The 22,108-nt window shown below is 44.1% G+C and overlaps 1 protein-coding gene across 2 annotated transcripts in view; it reads left to right on the forward strand.

Moving 5' to 3' along the window:
- Positions 1–3,252: 3,252 nt before the first annotated feature.
- The window catches only part of GCKR (glucokinase regulator), a 29,027-nt gene continuing 10,171 nt past the window's right edge, over positions 3,253–22,108 (forward strand). For both annotated transcript variants that reach the window (XM_054989476.1, XM_054989473.1), the window contains exons 1-9: positions 3,253–3,332; positions 7,564–7,719; positions 8,648–8,716; positions 13,002–13,070; positions 15,873–15,946; positions 16,168–16,234; positions 17,042–17,095; positions 17,709–17,803; positions 18,439–18,544. In XM_054989476.1, coding sequence (XP_054845451.1) covers positions 3,273–3,332; positions 7,564–7,719; positions 8,648–8,716; positions 13,002–13,070; positions 15,873–15,946; positions 16,168–16,234; positions 17,042–17,095; positions 17,709–17,803; positions 18,439–18,544 — 750 coding nt within the window. In that variant the 5' untranslated portion in view covers positions 3,253–3,272. The remainder of the gene's footprint in view (positions 3,333–7,563; positions 7,720–8,647; positions 8,717–13,001; positions 13,071–15,872; positions 15,947–16,167; positions 16,235–17,041; positions 17,096–17,708; positions 17,804–18,438; positions 18,545–22,108) is intronic.

A 22,108-nucleotide genomic window follows, 5' to 3' on the forward strand; every position in this document is an offset into this window, starting at 1 on the left:
AAAACCTTGTAAAGCAGAACTGGTTACGAAGGCGTTTTTATAAAGGATGAGGGCTTTATAAAACACATACATATTAAGAAGGAAAAGAAAAAAGAAACGCAAAACAGATACAAAAGAGAAAAAAAGGAAAATATATATAGGAAACACTTTCAATTTTTTCTATAACAGATATTGGCATAGTTACAGAATTCACACTTGTACTCTTATTATCAGCATAAACGTTTCAATTTCCGTAATCCCTTTCCCCCCTCCCTCTTATAGTTGAAAGCCACAAATCAACAATTATTTTTTCAGTTTCACACACAAAGTTAATAAGGGGTTTCCAATTTGCTGTAAATGTGGACAATGTCTTCTCTCTAATCAAAGCCGTAAGTTTAGCCATCTTGGCCAACTCTATCATCGTCACAGTCCACTCCTCTATTGAAGGCAATATTGAGCTCTTCCACTTTTGAGCATATATGCTGCCATTGTCATGTACAAAGAGAAGATACCATGTTTATTTTCTGACTGTCCATTAATCCCAACAAGAAAGCTTCTGGTTTAAATTGTATATTCATCTTCAAGTCTTTCCGTATTAATATATGAATTTGTGCCCCCATTTTTTTTGTTTTATTACAAGTCCACCAAAGATGATAAAAAGTCCCTTTGTGTTGATCACATTTCCAGCATTTATTTGAAACACCTTTACACATTTTAGCTAATTTTTCTGGCGATATATGCCACCTATACATCATCTCATTGAGCATTATTGATACTGATTTTGATGAAAAAAGTCTCAGGAGTGGCCACGGGGACCACAAGAACATCTACTGCTTTAGGAAGCTTGCTGCTTGATAAGATTTTCCATAACTTTCTTGAATTGTGGGCCTCTACAGTCTTGACTTATAGAAGCATATAGACCATGTCTAGTGTCCTAAATATATAAGAATCTATCACATTTTTATTCTGTACTCCTCCAAGAAGATTAGGGTGGCATACAAAATTCTCCCCTACTAACAACATTCCTCTCAGGTAGGCTAGGTAAGAGTGATTGGCTCAGTGAGAGTCAGCATAGTGTAACAGTTAGGGTGTCAGACTAGAATCTGGAAGATCCAGGTTCAAATCCCCACTCTGCCATGGAAGCTCACTGGGTGACCTAGGGCCAGTCACATACACAGTCTAGCCTAACTCACATGGTAGTTGAGAGGATAGACTAGAGAAGGGGAGAATATTGTAAGCCATTTTGAGTTCCCATTGGGGAGAAAAGTGGGGTATAAATGAAATAAACTTCATGGCAGAGTGAAAACAAGAACCTGAGTCTCTCCATTCTGACATTCTAACCACTCCACATTCCCGATGAACATTATTTTCTTTATAGACCTTTAAGTATCGTATTCTATTTCCTGATCTTACAGATAATACAGTTTTTGTCCCTGTATTCTGGCATGATAATGAAGGGTCTGGTGCATGCAGAAGTGCGCTCCAGAGCTCCTAGGCTCATTCCCTGCACCTTCTGTCCCCCCCACCCCGCCCTGCCCCTGCAACCAGGTAAGAGGCAAAGGGGGGCAGAGGTTGGGAGTGCAAGATCCTTCACTCCCACCAGGAGACTGGGATGCTTATCCCCAGATGTATTGTGTGGTTAATAATAACACTGTTTACCACTATAAGTGTAGCACTAATCAGTCCAGAAGGGTTGTATATAAGCACACTATTGTTGTTTGTCCAAAATAATTCCTGTTAGGTGAATTACTGTGCTGCCCCTTGTTGCCAGGGGTATTGGTGTCCCCAAGAGCTTCTAAAAAGGGTACCTGATGTGGGAATAACAGCCAAATACTGCATCCTCAAGGATTACTCCTGGAATGGACCACCACATATTAGATGAGCACAGAACAGGTGTGGGCATTGGTTTCTTATATGGGCTTGGATGCCATGGAGGATTTTCACAGACAGAAAGGATTTCCATCTATGGAATATGACTTGCCCTTCTTCCATCCTCCCGCTGCTGCCCAAAATAACCCCTGAAATGCTGCTCCTGGGAGAAAGAAGACCCATCCCCAAACAGCATCGGATGTATCATAGGTTTGCAGAAGGAAGAGGAACTTTAAAAAAATCACCTTCCTTCCATCCATAGAAATTTTCCATGGGATCTAAACCATGTTCTCCCTCACTCCCACAGGGAGCTGCCTGTGCAGTAAGGATGATTATGACATATGAACACATGAAGCTGCTTTATACTGAGTCAGTCACTATATTAGCCAACCATGTCTACTTGACGTGGCTGCGGCTTTCCAGGGTCTCAGGCAGAAGCCTTTCCCATCCTTTTAACTGGAGTTGCCAGGGATTGAACCTGGAACCTTCCGCATGTAAGGTAGATGCTCTCCCACTACCCCACCTCCCCTACAAACTCTCTTCCAGGTCAGCCCTGCTGCTATTTGAGGCACAGCCATACACTGTCCTTGACTCTGGCATCAGCTAGAAGGTGAGGGAGCATGCAGCGATCATGTGAGCCTTTGACCCTGACCTGGTGCAAACAAACTTGTTTTGCGTCGCGTCACAGGCTCCAGGACATGTGCCAATGGGTAGATTGTGTATGAGCAGCACATTTGCCCCTGCTCCTATGCATGCAGATGTGGGGTGGCCAGCTCTGCCTTCATGAGAGGAGTCCTGTGAGGCATGTCTCCCTGACCTCCCTCAACTGAGATAAACCAAGCCAGCTAACGAAACAGGAAGGTGCTGCATATTCAAGAGAGCTATAAATTCCAATCCCCGAAGTCAGATTGTGCCAGTTGATGGCATTCTGATCCCTTTGCCAATCTTTTCCTGGATTTTCACTTCCTTGGTCTTCAGTTGCGGCATCTGGAATCCTGGGAATCTGGAGGGAATTTCAAAGGGAAGTCACCATGTTGCCACCTGCTGGGCCCAGAGACACCTGGATAAATGCATGGGGAGCTGTTCTTTTTCAGTTTACAGCCTTTCCAGTCTCTCGCTTATAGATCTTATACATGGCTGTGTTGTGGAGTGCGGCTGCGCAGCTGTGACATGGGTGTCACATTTCCTCTAGGAGAGCCAGGAATGACGCAGGCAGCCAGCTCTGCCCTCTGGGATCTGGTAAGGGCAGAGTTTGGGTCCTCTCCAAAGATAAGTAAGGGACTTCTGCCCACTGGTGGGGCGCAGAGAGATAGAGGAGCTTGAAATTTAACTGGCCAGGATTAATCATTACTGCAGAGACCTGATAAGGCCAGGGCAAAGGCAGCCTCTCGGATTTCAGAGCCTGCACTTGGCCACGAACTAGTATGCGGGGCACCAAGAAATACTCTCATGTTATTGACACACCAGACCCGGGCAAATGGGAGGTAAGAACAAAAGGAGAAGCTTAGGTAGGAATGGCTCGTGCCTGCTGATGGAAACCACAAGCCAGTGTGTCTGAGACTGACTGGTTGACCATATCAACAAATGACAGGATGGGAGAGATATGGGGGGAAGTGGGAACTCTATCAACACGGCTCTTGTCTATGGAAGCCATCCATTGCCAGCCTGTGATTATCTATGGGAGGGGGTTCAGAGTAAAGAAGAATACTATCATTGCCATTTTCCACAAAAGGACCTGGAGGGAAAATATGTCATGAATGGAGGGGCATGTATACTTGGAAGCAAGCCTTGAGTTCTTTTGATAGCCCTTCCAAGTATGGGTATTGAAGATGGTGGTGTTTGTGTCTGGCTGCACATACCCGTCGAAAGGATTCTGCAGGAGTGGCCTTCACTCAGTAGCAGAGCAGATACATTGCATACAGAAGATCCCCAATGAAACATCAGGCATATCCAATTCAAAGGATGACCTTCCTCTTTCCCTAGACCTCGGAGAGTGGCTGCCACTCAGAGTAGACAATTCTTTGGTAGATGGACTCGTTAATGGCCCAACTCAATAGAAGGCAACTTCATATGTGCATTTGTCTGCCTAGCCATTGTCTAGAAGTTCATCTGGAGTGGTTCTCCTTTTGCAGTTATGTGCCTGTGCATGCAGAGTACTGTATTATCTTTCACACTTTTATATTATGAGAACAGGACCTCATAAGCAAATGTTTTATTTGGAATGTCTGTCTGTCTGTCTGTCTGTCTGTCTGTCTGTCGGTTTCTCTTTGAATGTCTTCCTGGTTGTTAATTTCTTTTTATGTATCTGAAAAAATGAGGCTGAATTCACAAAAGCTTATGCTGGAATAAATTTAGTTAGTTTTAAAGGTGCCATGTGATTTTTGTTTTATGCTGTATTGACAGTATAAAAATCAAACACAACTAAAATACGAATGAATTGAATAAATTGTGACTTGAGGATATGCAGCATTTACATTAATGGTCCATTCGTGCTTGGGCATAACTACACACAGGATTATAAGAGTCTGTTTGGTTCTACAGAACAAGAACAACAACTAGGTGCTTCCATGTAGAGTTTTTACTCCACTTTGGCTTCCAAACATGAGCACTTTTGTGAGGGAGCATCCATACAACATCAGGCTATAATTGTCCTCTTTCCAAGATTTCCCTGTCGTCATTATGTATATTCTTTCTGAAACCTGCTTTACTCCAGTCTGTGTGAAAGAACACTGTCCAGGTGTGTTAGCATGCCTTCTAGAAGAAATACTGAGCAAAAACTCTGGCCACATCAGTGCCATTCTCCAAACATTTCCTCCTGCTGTGTCAATGCAGGTTTTTTTACTGGAAATTACTGTTGCGTTATAGCACTATAATGATCTATTGGCACTTATCTAATAGATTAGGGTGCTATAGTGCATGCATGAAGAAAGAACAAAATGAGGGGGGGCAGTGAGACACCATGACAGCAGTGATTACTTCCTCCCCAAGAGCTGATGTGGAGCCTTATGGAGCATGTGAGGAAAGGAAAAGTAAAAAAAAAAAAAAACACAGAGCAAAGTATGCAGCAAACTGACATGTGGAAGCTCTATCACCAATGCACAGGCCTCTGTATTTGCAGCAGCAATGAACATAACATGTAGCTTCCTGAGGTGTCCATAGCAGGAACTACCAAAACAAGGATTCCGCAGCAGCTCTGGGCTAACCCGGCAAAAAATGAGCATTCTTTGAAACTGGGAGTGAACTGTTTTAGATAGCTCCCCCCACCCCACCACCACCATTGCTAGGCATCTGGTCCTGCTGGAAGGAATCAGATTCCTTCTCCTTTAATACTGACCTACAAACCTACAGCCTGAAAGTCTTTGAGAAATCGTGGGGCGGGGTGAATGATTTGGAAATCCCTTGCATACATGGTAGGATGTTGTAAATATTCAAGTTTGTGAGCACGAGCATTTCCTCACGTCCGTCTGTTTGCTTTTGCCTTTAATTGATGCTTAATATTTCTCAACAGTTTGTGCCTCCTGTTGCATGCTCAGTCCCCATCAGACTGTTTTTTTTGGGGGGGGGGCTCTTCTTTTTCTTGGGGTTCATGCACAAATTCATCTTTTTCTATATAATTGAGGAGAGTCCTCAGAGTACACAGGAAGCCCCAATTTATCTTTTGCCACTTTCATAATTAACTGGCATGGCTTCCCACAAGGAATCCTGGCAATCGGAGGTTTGGTGAGGATGCTGGGGTGTCCCTGTTTCAGCCTTGGGTGTGGATAGGCCTGAATTACGAACATCCCTTTGGGTCCTGAAATACTCCCAGAACTCCTGTTACGTATCCCTTATTCCATTTGACTGGTACTTGTAATTATGGCATCCCATTTATTGGGCAGAGGCAAGAGGACAGTAGAGTTCAAGCAAAAAAGTTTGATAACTGCCGTTTTGGTATAATAGCAGGGTTACGCTATTCTTCTATTGGAACAACTCAATGGTGCAAAATTTTTGACAAGGTGGATACCTCTCATGGGATGGTAAACAAAGGAAAACGGAGAACACATATCACTCCCACACACATACCGGAAAGTGCTATCAAGTCATGGCTGACTTATAGCCACTCCTAGTGGGGGTATCAAGGCAAGAGACTAACAGAGGTTTGCCATTGCCTTCTTCTGCAACCCTGGTCTTCATTGGAGGTCTCCCATCCAATTACTAACCAAAGGTGACCCTGCTTAGCTTTTGAGATCTGCCAAGATCAGGTTTGCTTGGGCTATCTAGGTCAGGGCACACACACCATGGTAATGTCATAATTATCAATTTAGCTTTATCATTCACTGTTCAAAGTGTCTTCTTACATCACTTCCTTTACTACAATGATCTTGTAAGGTAGGCCCGTTACATGCAGTGCCATTTTTTTAAAAAAGAGAAATGACCCTGGTGTGCTATTTGTTCTTGTGGAGACATGGGGCCCCATTAGAATACATTTCAGATCAATAAAATAGTGTGGCCCTGATCTGAATCAGACCCATCTGTGCCACAGATTAAGTTCCCCGCACAGAACTCGCAATACATGTCTGATAGCAGAGGCTTGGGGATGACCCGGGAAAAATACAGAAAGTAGTTTGGCCCAGAGGTAGTTTCATTAGCGGCCAGGTAGTTTCTGAACTCAATTCAAGCGACTGAGATCAATCATTAAATCCCTATAACGTCCTAAGAAAGCACCACTTTGTGTAGGACCCCCGCTAGTGTTTCAAGATTATCTGAGGATCCTTTCTTCCTCCTGGCTAACAGCAACACGAGCAAATCCTTCTTGTGCACTTCAGATCTGGCTTTTGCTGGGTGTGGGTTGCAAAGGTCAGAACTTAACTAGTTTAAGTGCTGCATAGGACTTTTTTTTGATAGACTTGCTTTCAAGAGTTATTTTTAAGGCGGTTTCCCCCTGCCCTATCATTGGTTTTGTATTTTATTTCATTTATTGTTAGTGTAGAAAAATGCAGAGATATGTGTTCTTATGTGACAGGAATCCAAATCCCATTATGTAACCCTTTTTTTAGTAGTTAATGACAGTGATAACCACTCATCTAAGTGACCACTTCTGTTTGAATTAGATGGCTCACACACCCCGTCCAGTGCATTTTCACTTCACCCTTCTGCCAAGGAGCTCAGAGCAATATATTGGCTCTCCATGCCTCACTGTATCTACTCAACAACCCTGTGAGGTAGTTTTGGCTGAGATAGAGTGACTTGGCCAAAGTCACTTGTTCAAAGCAAGTATCATGGCAGATCCTAGTCTAATGTCGCACATGCTTTCATTGCCGTCTCGGCTCAGGGAGCTGATTCCACCTGCCTCTTACTCAGAGGGACACACACCACACATATGGATTGAACTCCTTCAGTGACTAGATCCAGCCTGGACTGAATTCTATCCGGTGCTTTCACTCAACTCTACTTCATCCATCACACACACGCCAAGTTATGTGGGTCTCTGCATTGGTGCTGGAGAATAGATTGTTGCACCCTGTGCAAAGTGCTGTAAACAAACAGTTCAGGGGCTGCCATTTCAAGCATTGGTTAGCACTGGGCTGTGATTGTGATTTTTTTTGAGTTATTCAAAGCTGTGAATGTCCTTTCTGCAGCAGCTCCACTGGTTCATTGCCCCACTGCCCAGAGCTTTCCTCAGGCCCTGATCTTCAACCCCCATCCCCAGTGACTTTAATGCTTTTTTCCTTTTAGTTGGCAGGGTACGAGGCAGCCCTGCCCATCACGGAAAAGTCAAACCCTATCACCCGAGAGCTGGACAAAGCTGACCCAGCACAGATTGTTCAACTCCTTAAGGACTGTGATGCTGAGATCTTCCAGGAAGAGGACGAGGGTTTGGTCAACTATAAGGTGACTCCCTCTCCCAAGCACACCATGCCGGAGGGTGATCAGGATTTTACCCATTGCCAGTTTAAGATGTCTTTTCTTGGGATCCTGTGAGCAGAGGCACCTGTTCATCAGAGTGGTACCTGGCAGAGTGGATGCAACTATCCATCGACCCCCTGCTCAGGACCCACTATGGATTAGTTCCACGATGTAGCACACCTCCATTTTGCACCCCAAGTTGAACAGTGTTGTGGGTTTGGTAAAGAAGCTACCTCTATGTTGTGTGTTTGTGTGTGGAAGCAGGGTTGTCCAATCCGGGTTGAGAAATTCCTGGAGATTTGGGTGGGGAGCCTGAGGACAGAAGGGTTTGGGGAGGAAGGCATCCCAGCATAGTTAAATGCTATAGAGTCCCCCCTCCAAAGTGGCTATTTTTTCCAGGGGAACTGATCTCTCTAGTCTAAATAGTATTTTTAATTGCAGATCTCCAGGCCCCACCAGAAGGTTGGTAACCTAGTTGGAAACCCTATTGTGTGGGCTCTTCTCTTGCAAGGTTTCATCCTGTACCCACAATCCTGTGCCTGTCCAGAACCAATCAGAGACCCGTCTGAACTCCTTAGGGCACATAGGCTGCATTGGGGTATCTGTGCCCCTAGGGTAGCCAACCTCCAGGCGGGGCTTGGAGATCTCCTGGAATTACAGTTCATCTCCAGACTATAGAGACCAGTTTCTCTGGAGAAAATGGCAGCTTTGGAGGTTACTCCCTTCCCCAAACCTCAGCCTCCCCAGGCTCCATTCAAAAATCTCAGGAATTTCCCAACCCAGAGTTGGCAATGCTGGTGCCCCAGCCATGGTGATGTGCTTTATTATCCCACGATGGCCTGGGTCTGGAATCAGAGTGCGCGCCTCAAAGTTGAGCAATAAGGTGTTCAGCCCCCTATTTTGTCTCCCTCAGAGGCTGTACAGTGACTCGGTGCTGAAGACCATGATAGACATCATTGGGAAGGTACAAGAGGTGCTGAAGGTATGGTAGGTGGATGTACACGGTGCTATGAACATGTTGTGTGTGGGTTGGGGTAGGCCTGCAAAATTCTTGAGGCCGCTATATTTGAGTGCTGTCCTTTTCCCTGCCAAGGTTGTTGAACCCAAAGACCAGTGAGTGCAGTCTGGTTCTTAATTTTGAAACCAGGGGAAATTACCTACTTTATCCTTGCGTAGGGAAACCATTCAGTTCTGCAGACAATGGTCTGAAGGCAAAACTGTCCACAAAACCTGGGCTCCTCACAGACTGACCCACTGCCAACTGGCCAATCTTCTGTTTGTACAGCCAGATTCCCACCCTTTCACTGATTGCTGGATGGGATTTTACCACCTTATAATGGAAGTCTTCATTTATTTCTTATTTCTCTCATGATTGGAATGACTTGGATGACTGAGCTTGGAGAATTCCATCCAATCTCACACAGGCCATTTCCAGATGGCTTACCGGAGGCAAGTAAGCCATCCGGAGGCAGGTAAGCCATCTGGAAACGGCCACAGACTCAGTTGTCCTGATCGTGAGGGAACCAAGCGGGAATTTACAAAGCTTTCATCTCCCGTAGTACTACCTTATTCTTTGCCTCTTGGCTTAGTCATAATACTCCCCCTCCCCCCAAAACCCTTCAGCATATGCCTGGTGGGTATTTGGGATAGACCCCCCCTTTCAGATTTATGCCTTCCAAGTGCTGACAACCCTACGCACAAATGGACAGATTTTATAATAAAGTTGGTGACACTGGGGGGGGGGGTTTCTACAGTTATCAGGTAGATAAGCTGAGTAGTGTGTGCGTGATGTGTGCTCAAGTCACTGCCCACTTTGGCAACCATGTGAATTAATGACCTCCAGAATGTCCTATCATTGACAGCCTTGTTCAGGTCTTGCAAACTGTAGACTGTGGCTTCCCTTTATTAAGCCAATTCATCTCATGTCAAGTTTTCCTTTTTTCAACTTTTCCTAGCATTATTGTCTTCTCCAGTGAGTCTTGTCTTCCCATGATGTAGCCAAAGTACAATAGCCTCAGTTTCACCATTTTAGCTTCTAGAGAGCATTCAGGTTTGATTTGATCTAGAACCCACTTATTTGTATCTTTCTGGCTTTCCACGGTATCTCTAAAACTCTCCCCCCAAAACTATATTTCAAATGAAAAAAATTTCTTTCTGTCATCTTTCTTTATCGTGCAGCTTTCACATCCATACATAGCAATGCCAGTACAACAGCATGAATTATCTTGATTTTGGTCCCCAGCAACACTTCCTTATCCATAAGGATCTTTTCTAGTTCCTTCATGGCTGCTCTTCCAAGTCTCAGTCTCCTTCCAGTTTCTTGGTTCTGATCCCCCTTTTGGTTGATGATTGAGCCAAGGAATAGAAATAACTATTTCATTTTCGTCATTGTCAACCTTAAAATTGTGTAATCCCACAGTATGCCTTATTTTTGTCTTCTTGGTGTTCAGTTGTAATGCTTTGGCACTTTAACTTTCATCAGTAGTCATTTTGAGTTTTTACTATTTTCTGCCAGTAACATGGAGTCATCTGCATATCTCAAATTGTTAATGTTCCTTCCACCAATTTTCACTCCACCTTTTTCTAAATCTAATCCAACCTTCCTTATGATATGCTCTGCATATAGAATGAACAGACAGGGAGACAAAATACATCGTTGTTTTGACACCTTCGCCAATTGGAAATCATTCTATTTTCCTTATTCTTTCCTAACAGTAGCTTCTCATCCAGAGTACAGGTTGAGCATTGTGGCACACCCATTTCTTTTAACACTGTACAAAGCTTTCTATGATCCACAAGTTAAAAGCTTTGCTGTAATCTATAAAACACAAGCTAATTTTCTTCTTAAATTATCTGATGTGCTCTATTTACTATCATAATTTTGCAATATGATCTCTAATGTCATTTCCTTTTCTGCATCCAGCTTGAACATCTGGCATGATGAGAGTCTTTGCTGTAAAACTTTGAACAAATTAATTAATTAATAGTTAATAGTCCAATAGTTGTGGAAATCTTTGGCATCTCTTTTTTTTCAGAAGTGCAGTGCAGATTTAACATTTCCAGCCTGCGAGCCATTGTTTTCTTTTCCATATTTGTTGGTATATTCTTGTTAAGGTTTTGATGGACTCTTCTGTAGCTTGAAATAGCTCTATTGATACCCCATCTACTCCAAGTGATTTGTTTCTCCCAATTGCTTTAATTGCAGCTTTCATTTTACTTTCTAAAATTGCAGGTTCTTCATCAAAAGATGCTTCTATGAAGGTGTCTATCATCCTTTAATCTATTCAGTATAGTTCTTCAGTATACTGTTTCCATCTTTATTTTGTCCTCATTAGATGTATTTCCAAACTGATCTCTCATTCCTACCTATGGTTTGAATTTTCCTTTGATTTCCAGGATCTTGTGGAACAGAGCTCTTATTCTTCCTTTGTTGTTCTCGTCTATTTCTTTGGACTAGTTATTGTAATCCCTTAGTCGCTGTGTGCAAGTCACTGAAATCTGCATTTAGAATTTGGAATCTATTTCTCTCACTTTTTACTTTTGCTTCTCATCAGTCATCCATCTGGGCTTCTCCTTTCTTTTGGCTACAGAAATAGGCTTTGCACATTCTTTCTTGATAATACCTCTGGTTTCAGCCCACAGTTCTTCTGGTTCATGATCAATTGAACTTATAGCCAAACTAGATGAGACGAATTACACGAGGTCATGCGAGTGTCTAGAATTCTGTTCTTTACATGGTCTTTAAATTCTTCTGGAATAGTATTTAGATTATATTTTAGAACTATGATTCTTTTATTATTTCTCTTCAGCTTTATTCTAATTTTTGATATTAATAATTGGTGGTCTATACCACAATCAACTCCTGGTTTTAGCAGGGAGATTAGAGATTCTGCACCTTCTGCTTTCGATTATGTAATCTATTTGATTTTTGTATTGGCCATCCAGTGACATCCATGTATACAATCATCTGGTTGCCCAAAGTATTTGTTTGCAGTGAACAAATTGTGAGACATTTCATTTCATAATCCTAGTTCAAATTTTCTGATAATATTTTATTCTGTTTTGTTTCCTACTTTTTTGTTCTGGTCACCTCTGATTATTGGCATATTTTGTTTAGATGTATGATCAATTTCTGCATAAAAGCTTTCAACTTCTTCCTTCAGCATCTGTAGATTGGGCATAAACTTGAATGATAGTTGATAGGCTTTCCAAGAAACATGATTGATATTATTTGGTCAGACTTTGCATTATGATGATTTTATCTCACTATTAGAGCAACACCATTTCTTCTGAATTTGACATTTCCTGAGTAAAACACTTTGTAATTCTCTGACTGAAAATGTCCTAATCCAGTTCACTTTCATTCACTCATACCCAGGATTACAATGGTTAAAGGTTTCATTTCTTGTTTATGTGCTCAATCAGGCTGCCCAGTCAGACACCTTTGCCACATTCTAATCAGTCCTCACTTCATTCTTGTAGTTCGCTTTGGATTCTGTGTATGAGTTCAGTTACCTTATACAAAATCCAACGTGGAAAGCAAAAATGGACTGATTAAAATGTGGCAAGGCTGCCTGACTGGGGAAGGGGTTGATAAAATTGTCCCAGGAACTAGATACTTGTTCTTTCCTATAGACATAGGCACGGGGAGTCTTCATGGAAATTCCTAATCCTAAATCTGTAAAGGTTGGCTGTGGTTACTCAGTGGAGATAAGAATGAATTCGTTTATTCATTTTGTACATAGTTATTCCACCCTTGTTCCAATGAGCTCAGCACATTTGTATTATCTTGTGCTCCTCCATTTTACCCTTATGACAACTCTGAGGTAGGTTAAACTGAGAACCAAATGACTCACCAAAGGTCACCCAGCAACTTTCTGTGGCAGAGTGGAGGTTTCAACCTGTATCTCCCATATCCTCATCCAACCACTGCACTGCACTGGTACATCGCTTACATCTCATGTTCATGCAGCAGGACACTTAAAACTCAAATGAGGTGATGCTCTCGTGTTCCCGTTCCTTCACCAATGTGCGTGTGTGACTATGCATGTATTTTGGAAGCCACTATACAGGAATCATTTGAGGAAGGGAGGAAAGGCTGAAGTTTCTTTCCAACAAGCCCAGTAGAAGCAGAGATGGGTGAGGGAGTGGAGAGCCCACTTCACTTTTGCCCAAGTGTGTGCAGAGTCTGTGGAGGAGTCAGGTGTCAGGTTGGGCCAGGGAGGGAGCCTGACCCTCATTCACCTTTTCTCCTCTTCCTTCCCCAGGAACCAGACAACACCCTCATTGTGTTGAGTGGTGGTGGGGCATCTGGCCGACTTGCCTTCCTTATGGCTGTAAGTTCCCTGTCTCCACCCTCCTCCTCTCCTCCCGTGCCTCTGGGTAACAATACTTTTCTAAACTGCCCTTAAAATAGATTATACTAGGGCTCTCCAGGGTAGATTGGGCGCTACCACTAGCTCACTAGCTGCTGAAGATTAGCTTGTGCAGTCTCTAGAAGGCTCTGGAAAAGACAATGAGAACCAATTCCATATATTAATAGAGAATTTAAAATATATGTGTGTTTTAGTAGCTCAGGATATTTTTCATTTCTCAGAAGCAGCTCTCATTAAGGAAAAGGTTGGTGACCTCTGGATTATACAGATTCAAAACGCGAAGATATAATGTAATATATTACAGCAAATTGAATACATGCCGAATATTTTATTTCTTTATATTTCACTTTTATAGTGTATTTTCCTCCTTCATGGATCTTCAAGCCAGCTTTCAACTCAGAATTTAAAATGTCACAAACCACAGGTTTTTTTAAAAAGCAACAATGCGCTATAATTCTATGGTCATAGATCCAGAGGAGTGCATCTGACGAAGAGAACTGTGATTCTCGATAGCTTATGCTACAGTAAAGTTGGTTACTGTACTAGACTCTTTTCTGTAATTCTATAAAACCATCAAATGGATCAGTAACAAGACTCAAGGGAATTGCCAAGCACCAGCTCATTCACTGAATCCTATTCAAAGGTCTTCTGGACTGGGCTGGTTCTAGGGTTTTGTATCCAAGGTGAACTATGACTTTAGTGCCCCCTAACATGTGTGTAAAGTGTTGTCACAGCCAACGTATGGTGACCCCTCCTGGCTTTTCAAGGCAGGGACTAACAGAGGTGGTTTGCCATTGCCTACCTTTACATAATGATCTTAGTGGTCACCCATCCACGTACTAACGAGAGCTGATCCTGCTTAGCTTCCAAGATCTCACAAGAACAGGCTAGCCTGGGCCATCCAGGTCACCCCCTCCCCAGCATACATACACACATAAAAATAATGAAATATCAACCAGCTCATTCCAAAGGCTGAGCATGCTTACTTGGGAGTAAATCCCATTGACCATAATGAGACTTACTTCTGAGTAGGCATGGTAGACATGCAAAGGAGGAACGCTGATTCTGCCCTGCACTGTGGACACCTGGGACTTCCTGAGGTCCTCTAACTCTTTTGTCCACTCCCTTCCAGTTATAACTCCCTAGGCAACCACCTAGCCCTGCTTCTGGAATAAGAAATTCTTCACCATATCCCCAAAATGCCAGTGCCAGATCTCAACTCCTAGGGATTTCACAACGGTGGGGTTCGTAGCTGAGAAAGCTTACATCCTGGCTAAACAACGAGAGCAGTTCCTGCAGAAAGCTGGACTTCACCATTCAGCCCAGTTAATACAGTTGGAGGTGGTCCTTTGGAATCTCTGGAGTCAAGCAATTTAGGGCTTTGAGGACTGAAACTAGCATCTGGAACTGAGCCTGTAAACAAATTGGAAGCTTATGCAGTTGAAATATCACTGGGGGTCACCATTGCTGCAGATCTCATTGGTTATATTTTTGCCCTCATTCCTTTGTCCTTACTCAGTGAATGAACTTGGCCATACATGTCTATACCTACACCTTACTCTCCCATACCTCAATCCCTTCCAGGGCTTGGTGTGAAAAAAATCTTTCTATAGTATAAATGAACAAGGATACTAAAAGATGGAGATATTTCCTAACCAAGGAATTCTTTCAATTTTCTTTATATATTTTAACTTTTGGTTGTAAACAGAACAGCCATAGATGAAAAAAAAAATCCTAATTCACTATTTCTAATTTACCTTGGATATTATGCAGTCTTTTTTGCACAATATACAATACAGTCATAGCCCTGTAGCAATTCTCCTTTAAAGCAAGAACTTAATACAGAAACTGACAGATGTTTTCCCAGATTTCAAAATTTATAGTTTGCCCTAAGACTTGTCCCGTGTTAACAGTTTGTACTCATTCCCTTTCACAATGATATTTTACCAAACTTTTAAAAGTATTTTAATGCTTTCTCTCATCAGATACAATTTCTTCAAACGGGGCTAATAACTGTTTTATCTGCAAATCTACAGACCAACATATCTTTTGATTTCTTTATTTCATGTTCCTATGAGCTGTTGTTTATCAAATTCATATAGATGATATCCCCTCCATAAATGAAACCCTTCAAGACCCCCATCAGGATCAACTATTATTGGTGCAGTTGTAGCATTTATTTATAAAATCAATTGTTACTGAGCCCTTCCTCCAAGAGGAGGAGGCTTACATCATTCTCCCCTCCTCCATTCTTCACAATAATGCTACAAGATAGGTCAGGATTAGAGAAAGTGACTGGCCTAAATTATCAAAGTAAGCTCTGAAGCAGCGTAAGGACCTGAACCCAGGTCTTCCCTATTCTGGCCCAACATTCTGACCCCTACTCCACCCTGGCTGTCTGAGTTACCTTTGCTTTGGTGAAAGGTTAGCCACTGGTAGTCCCAGGGGTTTAGTGTCTTCACATGAAAAATGTACTGGGAAAGGGGCTTTGATATTGTAGGTTTTAAATTTGGATTCATAAGCCACCTTGAGCCACAAAAGAAAGGCATGGTATAAATATTTAAATACATAAGTTATTGAAAGGTGTGATGAATGTACAGCTGCTCCTGGCTGCTAGGGAGCTGCCAGGAAATAGTAAGGCTTACCTGGTCCATGAAGACCTTTTGACTTGTAGCCTCCTGTCTCTCTTAATTGTGAGGGGAGCATGTGGGTAGTACAGTTCTCTCGTTGTCTATCTGTTCTCTGTCTCTGTGTCTCTCCCAGGTGTCCTTTAATAAGCTTGTGAAGGGCCTGGGGCAGCAGCCACAATACACATACATCATTGCTGGTGGAGACAGGTGAGGGCATATCACAACATGGACTAAGAAAAATGGCTCTTTTGGGGCTTGGGGCTTGCTAATCTGATATGTGGCATTGGTGGTATCCCCGTGGGGGTTTGGCCCTGCCAGATGAAGAAGATATTCCATTTTGTGTGTGATGGGATTGGCTGGGGTGCTTGGCTGTGGAATTCAGTGTCTGAGGAATGGTAAAGGCCTTCACGGTAACCTTTTCCTCACAGGTCTCTTGTAGCATCGCATGAAGGGCCAGAGGACAGTGCACTCCTTGGCATAGAGGATCTGAACAAGGTGAGGCTATTGGGATGGCAGGGAGTGGTCTACCAGCATCTAGATCCTGGTAGTCCTTCTGCTGATAGAAGCAGGGCTTTTTTTCAGGGGGAATGTGGGGGAACGGAGTTCCAGAACCTCTTGAAAATGGTCACATGGCTGGTGGCCCCGCCCCCTGATCTCCAGACAGAGGGGAGTTTAGATTGCCCTCTGCACCGCTGAGCGGCGTGGAGGGCAATCTCAACTCCCCTACGTCTGGAGATCAGGGGGCGGGGCCACCAGCCATGTGACCATTTTCTCTGAGGGCTACCCACTGCGTTCCACCACCTCTTTTCCCAGAAAAAAAGCCCTAGATAGAAGTAGCATACAGACAAGCTTGCTTGAAGTGCAGATTCTGACCACGAGAACACCTAGGGTAACCCTAGAACTATCTGCAGGCCTTCCCATGCAGTGCAGATCAGTTCCATATCATGAAGCCACAGAGCTCCCAACAGCCCCAAAAGCAAAGGGTTATTTTCAGAAAGTCAAAAGTACTTGGGCCAAAGTTGCCATGCACAAAAGTTGCAAACAGTAATAGAGCAACATACACACCTGATCCTTGGGCTAGGGATTCACAGCAGTCATGTGTAAAATTGCATACCACACCATACCATCAGGTGTACAACACAATGGTGGGGATGTGTGTGGCAGGTAGTTGCATGGCCACTCCCCCACCACACTGTACAGCAAAGATGGTAGATGAACTGTCTGTGGAATGAGAGGTCGAACCCTTCCTGGAGAGGTGAAGAGGGACAGCACAGCAGACACCCCCTCCCTTTTCTCTTTCAGGTCTGTGAAGGGAAGAAGAAGGTCATTTTCTTCGGGATCTCATGTGGCTTATCTGTGAGTAGCTCACTCAGGGTTTGGGGGAAGGAAGCACTGTTCAAGGCTCCTCATTAGGGCAAGATGAGTGGGAAGGAGTGGGAAGCATGAAGACAGATGTGCCCAGGTCCCTTTGTGAAATGATGTGGCAGAGGAAGGGGATGCCAGAGCCAAGGAACCCAGCTTCCCCCTCACCCTCGCATTGCGAACCTTGCTTGGACTCAGCTCCTTCTCATTTTCCTGGTGGCTCCCATTTCTCATGCCTTGCCCCCAACTCCTTGCCAGCACAGCCAGGGCTGCCTTTCCTTGAAAGAGATTGAGTCCCTTTGGTGACTTAAAAAGGGACCGTGGGCATTTGAAGGGAGGGAAGTCTCCCTTCAAATAAATTGGCTACAGCATAATCCTCTTGCATGACTATGCCAGCCAACTGCGGTCTTACAAAACATGGGCCAGTTTCCCATATTGGAAATCCAAGTTTATAAAAGGACATATAGACAAGGGGATGGTGGCATAATCCTGAATTAAGTATTATGGAGGGGGGTGGTCTAAGGGTGTAGCTCTAAAGCCATCATGACATTGAATCTGAGCCTGGTCAGCATCTGTTTGCAACCAGGCTTGGCTTGGCTTATGACAGGCCTCCTATGTGGCTGGGCAGCTGGACTTCTGCATGAACAACCTGAACACCTTTGTTCCAGTACTGGTGGGATTCAACCCAGTCACAATGGCCAGGTAAGGAGACAAAAAAGAGTTTACCATGGACGATGGCTTAGGCATCAAGCTGCCTGGTTCACTCAAAAGCTTCCCTGTCCACCAGGCCCAAAGGGCATGGGGGGTCTAGACAAATGCCCTCCTTTCGGTCAGTTTGAAAAAGTCTGAGGAAATTTTAATGCGCTCTTCAAACCAGCTTATTCACATGAAGTGTCATATTCAAATATTTACTTCATTTATACCCTGCCTTTCTCTCTAACGGGGACCCAAAGTGGTTTACGTTGTTTCCCTCTTTTCCATTTTATTCTCACAACAACCTAGTGAGGTAGGTTGGGCTGAGAGACTGTTACTGGCCCAAGTGAGTTTCATAAGCACCCAGTGAGTTTCATAAGCAGAGTAGGGGATTTAAATCTGGGTCTCCCATATCTGGCTCTCACATGCTAACCACGACACCACACCAATTCTTTCAAAGAAATTAACAGTTTCTTATACGGCTGAGGTGTGTGGTTGCAGTGGGAGGAGGGCCCCCTTGAAAGCATGTCAGATTGTGGCCTAGTCAAATCAGGGCCTCAGTGGAGCATTAGGAAAGGATCTGGGGCAAAGGGGCTTTGTCTCCTCCTGTCTCTCAGCCCTTCACACCTCACACCTCCCCACAGGAATGAGAAGATTGAAGATTTTCACTCCACCTTTCGGCAGGTGGCTGAACGGATGGAGAAGCTGCAGGAATCCCACAAGGCCTTCATCCTCAACCCTGCAGTGGGGGTAGGTGATGAGTGGGTGGAGCTTCCTGCTATGAACTTTCATCCATGCTAGTTTGGGGCAGGGGAGGTGACTTCTGTCAATATTTGGATTTATTTCAGATCTTCAGACATAGCAGAGATTGGCATTTGGGGGAGATGGAACTTGGGAGGCATTGAAACACTTCCACCCCCAGAATTTGCCAGTCCGCCCTCACTCTCAGCTCAGGCAATCATGCCTCATGCAAGCGAGCGAGGCCCAGCCCTGCTCAGAAGCTAAGTGAGGTCTTTTTGGTTGAGAGAGAAATCCATTCTTCCTAACAGGGATTTCTCACTGCTCCTCAGCCCTCTTCTTCAAGAGTTTGGGGGCCCTTCATTTTGGTAGCTGGTACCACCTCCTACTCTTTGCGCCCCCCTCATGTTTGATGCCAGGAGGAGCATCAAACCGGGCTGTTTCGCTAACATTAACTACAGCAAGGCATGCAGGTAGTAGTCAAGGCAGTTGCTTATTCCTTAAACAAATAAAAACTTTATTCTACTAACATGAGTCTAGAGAGGAGACAGACTACAGAAATAAATAGTGTGGATACTAACAAAGAAAATGAAATACAGAAAGATGTCTAACCTGACTTAGAAATCTTGCATCTGCTCTCCATGCCACTTAGAGTAAGCAGATGGGTGTATGTGTGAGGAGGAGGAGGAGGAGGAGGAGGATGAAGATGTCATCTCCTGGATGTGGTCTCCTATGGTCACACACACAGGCAAAGAACGAGCAGCACCATTTCAACCCCCCCCCCACCCCCCCAATGTGTGTAGCAAGGTCTTAGCCAATCTGGGTTCTGACTGCATGGGTCTGCCAGAAGTCACCAGACAATTGACAGCTGCTTCGGCATCAGAGGGGTTCAGTGTTTTCCCCCTAGGTTGTGAAATCATCTATCTGCTGGAGATATGAGGGTCTCCCATCCTCCCTGGCACTTTATTTCTCCAGGGTGCCACATTGGTTCATCTCAATAATTGCCTGCCCCTTCCTCAGATAATGGGCCTTGTTCTGCTCTCAATCAATGGACAGGCATTACCAGTTTCAGTGCTTTTATTAAGCATTTCTTTATTCTCTCCTTCCTCCAAGGAGCTCAGGGAGATGTACATCATTCTCCCCTCACAGCAGTCTTGTGAGGTAAGTTAGATGGAGGGAGAGCAACTGGCCCAAAGTCACCCAACAAGCTTCTTGGCAGAATGGGGATTTGAACCCAGATCTCCCAGTCCTAGTCCAGCACTGTTACCATTACACCAGACAGGCTCTCTTGTTTTACATCTACATTACTTAAAACTCTTTCACTGATGCTGAGTGCAAAGCACATGTGCCAAAAATCATGCCTCCCAAATGGAATCTAAGTTGTCTGACGAAACATCTCACGTCCAAACCATGAGTCTGCTCACCTCTGGAACTCCCTGCCCCAGACTATGCCTGTTCATCTGGTGTCAGAAAGCTGTCATCATACAGCTACAGAAAGAAGTATTTGCAGCAATAGTTTCCCCTAGCGTTTGCTCCTGCCTAAACTTAGAAAGTTTGTTTTCATCTTCACTCTGATCGGCTTCCTTGATCCCAGGAGCATCCCCCCCCCCCCCCGGCAGAAGATGCTTCTCCTGCAGAGAACAACTCCTTGTGGTAGGATGCAACTTACTACAGCATTTCAAAGTATCCAACTTCCAAGGAGGTTGTAAGAACAAGTACCATCATTAAGAGAGGGACTAGGGACCCAAGCCAAATAGAGCCAGGCCAGATTCCCATAGAATAAGCAAGTGTCTTATCTTCCCTATCCTCCCTCTTCCTGGCACTCCACTTATTTATATCCAGGAAATGGAATTTATGGGGAATGTTGTAACTTCCCAAGTAATTAGTTTTGACATCCCCCTGGCCAGGACAGGCACAGAAAACCACATGAGGTTGTACGGTTACTCTCCATGGACACGCATGTTTAAAAATACTTGTATGAGCGCACACTTCTTCGAGCAGCAAGAAGTTCCAAGAACAGCACTGGGATCACAATGCATTGGAGCATTGTGGGGGTTATCTAATATCTGATTCATTTACTGGTATAGTGCTGGTATAGGCACTGCAGAGACAAGGCCACAGATCCACTACTCTACAGCAGATCTCAAGAGAGGGAGGGGCAGAGAAAGATCCTGCAGTCCCAAGGTCCTTCCGCCAAGTTCCTGTGGTTTGTCTGCTTCTTTCTGCATCTGTTCTTTAACTGAAAATTCTGCCCCTTCCCACACACATTCTCTGCCCACTCCCTTGTTTGGGTGGGTTACCTTCCTCAAGCTCCCATGGTTGCTTAAACAGAGCCATCCGGGGACCATCCCTTGCCCACGGAACCTGCTGAGAAACGATCACCTGACCATGCTGAGCCATTCATTTAGCAGGCTGCATCTGGCAACGTGGGCTCTAGCCCACGGAAGCTTCTGCTGCAATAAATCTGTTGGCTTTTAAGGTGCTGCAAGATTCTATGTAGCAAAAGGGTGGTTGGCTAGCAGCTGCAGCAATGCAGTTTTTGTCTGAACCATGATTACATGACCCTGGCTGCATGAAACCTCTGACCTTGCTGATCTGTAGTCACTTCCCTAAGCAGATGGTGCACAAGACTTTAGCCAGGCTCTTGTTTGTTTGTTTGTTTACTTCATTAATACCCCAGCCTTCTTCCCAATTGGGACCCAATGCAGCTTACACTGTTCTCCTCTCTTCCATTTTATCATCACAACAACTCTGTAAGGCAGATTAGGCTGAGTGTGTGCGACTGGTCCAAAGTGTGTGACTGCTTCCATGGCAGAGCAGGGATTTGAACCTGGGTCTCCCAGATCCTAGTTCAACACTCTAACCACTGCAGCATACTCTGTAAGAAACCTTGACCCTGCCACTTCTCTTCTCTGACTTCGCCATGTGTATCTAGTGAATTATTTTGTATTAATGTATCTGACATAACGCTTCAGTCTGCAAAAATAAGGTCAGATTTTAAAACTGCTGGCACATTGCAACTGTTTCTTTTAAGCCACATGAATCCTGTTTGCATCTTGAGATCCATTTCCAATTACCATGGTGTAGCTGAAAAATTCACTTAATTTTCCAGAAGAAGTACTACTTAAGTTACCAAAAAAGGCAGTCAAGGGATAACATATATCTTGGCAACACAGATTCACCATCACCTGATTAAAAAGATGTTTTAGATTTGCCAAGCAGTCAAAAAAAGATGGATAAAACCATTTAGAAGCTGGGTGTTGTTTAAAATAGGTAGTGCCAGTCTATTAAAACATCACATTGTTCCTACAAGATCTCACTGGCTCTCAAAGGTTCTGCTCCGATCTCCCAGTCTTTCCTGACTGGCTGTTTTACCATTTGACTGTATTCTAGGGCAGGGGTGCCCAACCTTTTTGAACATGTGGGCACCTTTGGAATTGTGACACAGGGTGGTGGGTGCAAACACAAAACGGCTGCCGCAGGAGTTGGCGCCACACACACAGAGAAAGCCCAGTTGCAGGGGAAAAGTGGGGCGGGTTAATTTTAAAAATATACTGGGAAAGAGTGAGATAGAAT

This window comes from Eublepharis macularius, chromosome 1 (assembly GCF_028583425.1).
Source record: "Eublepharis macularius isolate TG4126 chromosome 1, MPM_Emac_v1.0, whole genome shotgun sequence".
NCBI classification, from domain to species: Eukaryota; Metazoa; Chordata; class Lepidosauria; order Squamata; family Eublepharidae; genus Eublepharis; species Eublepharis macularius.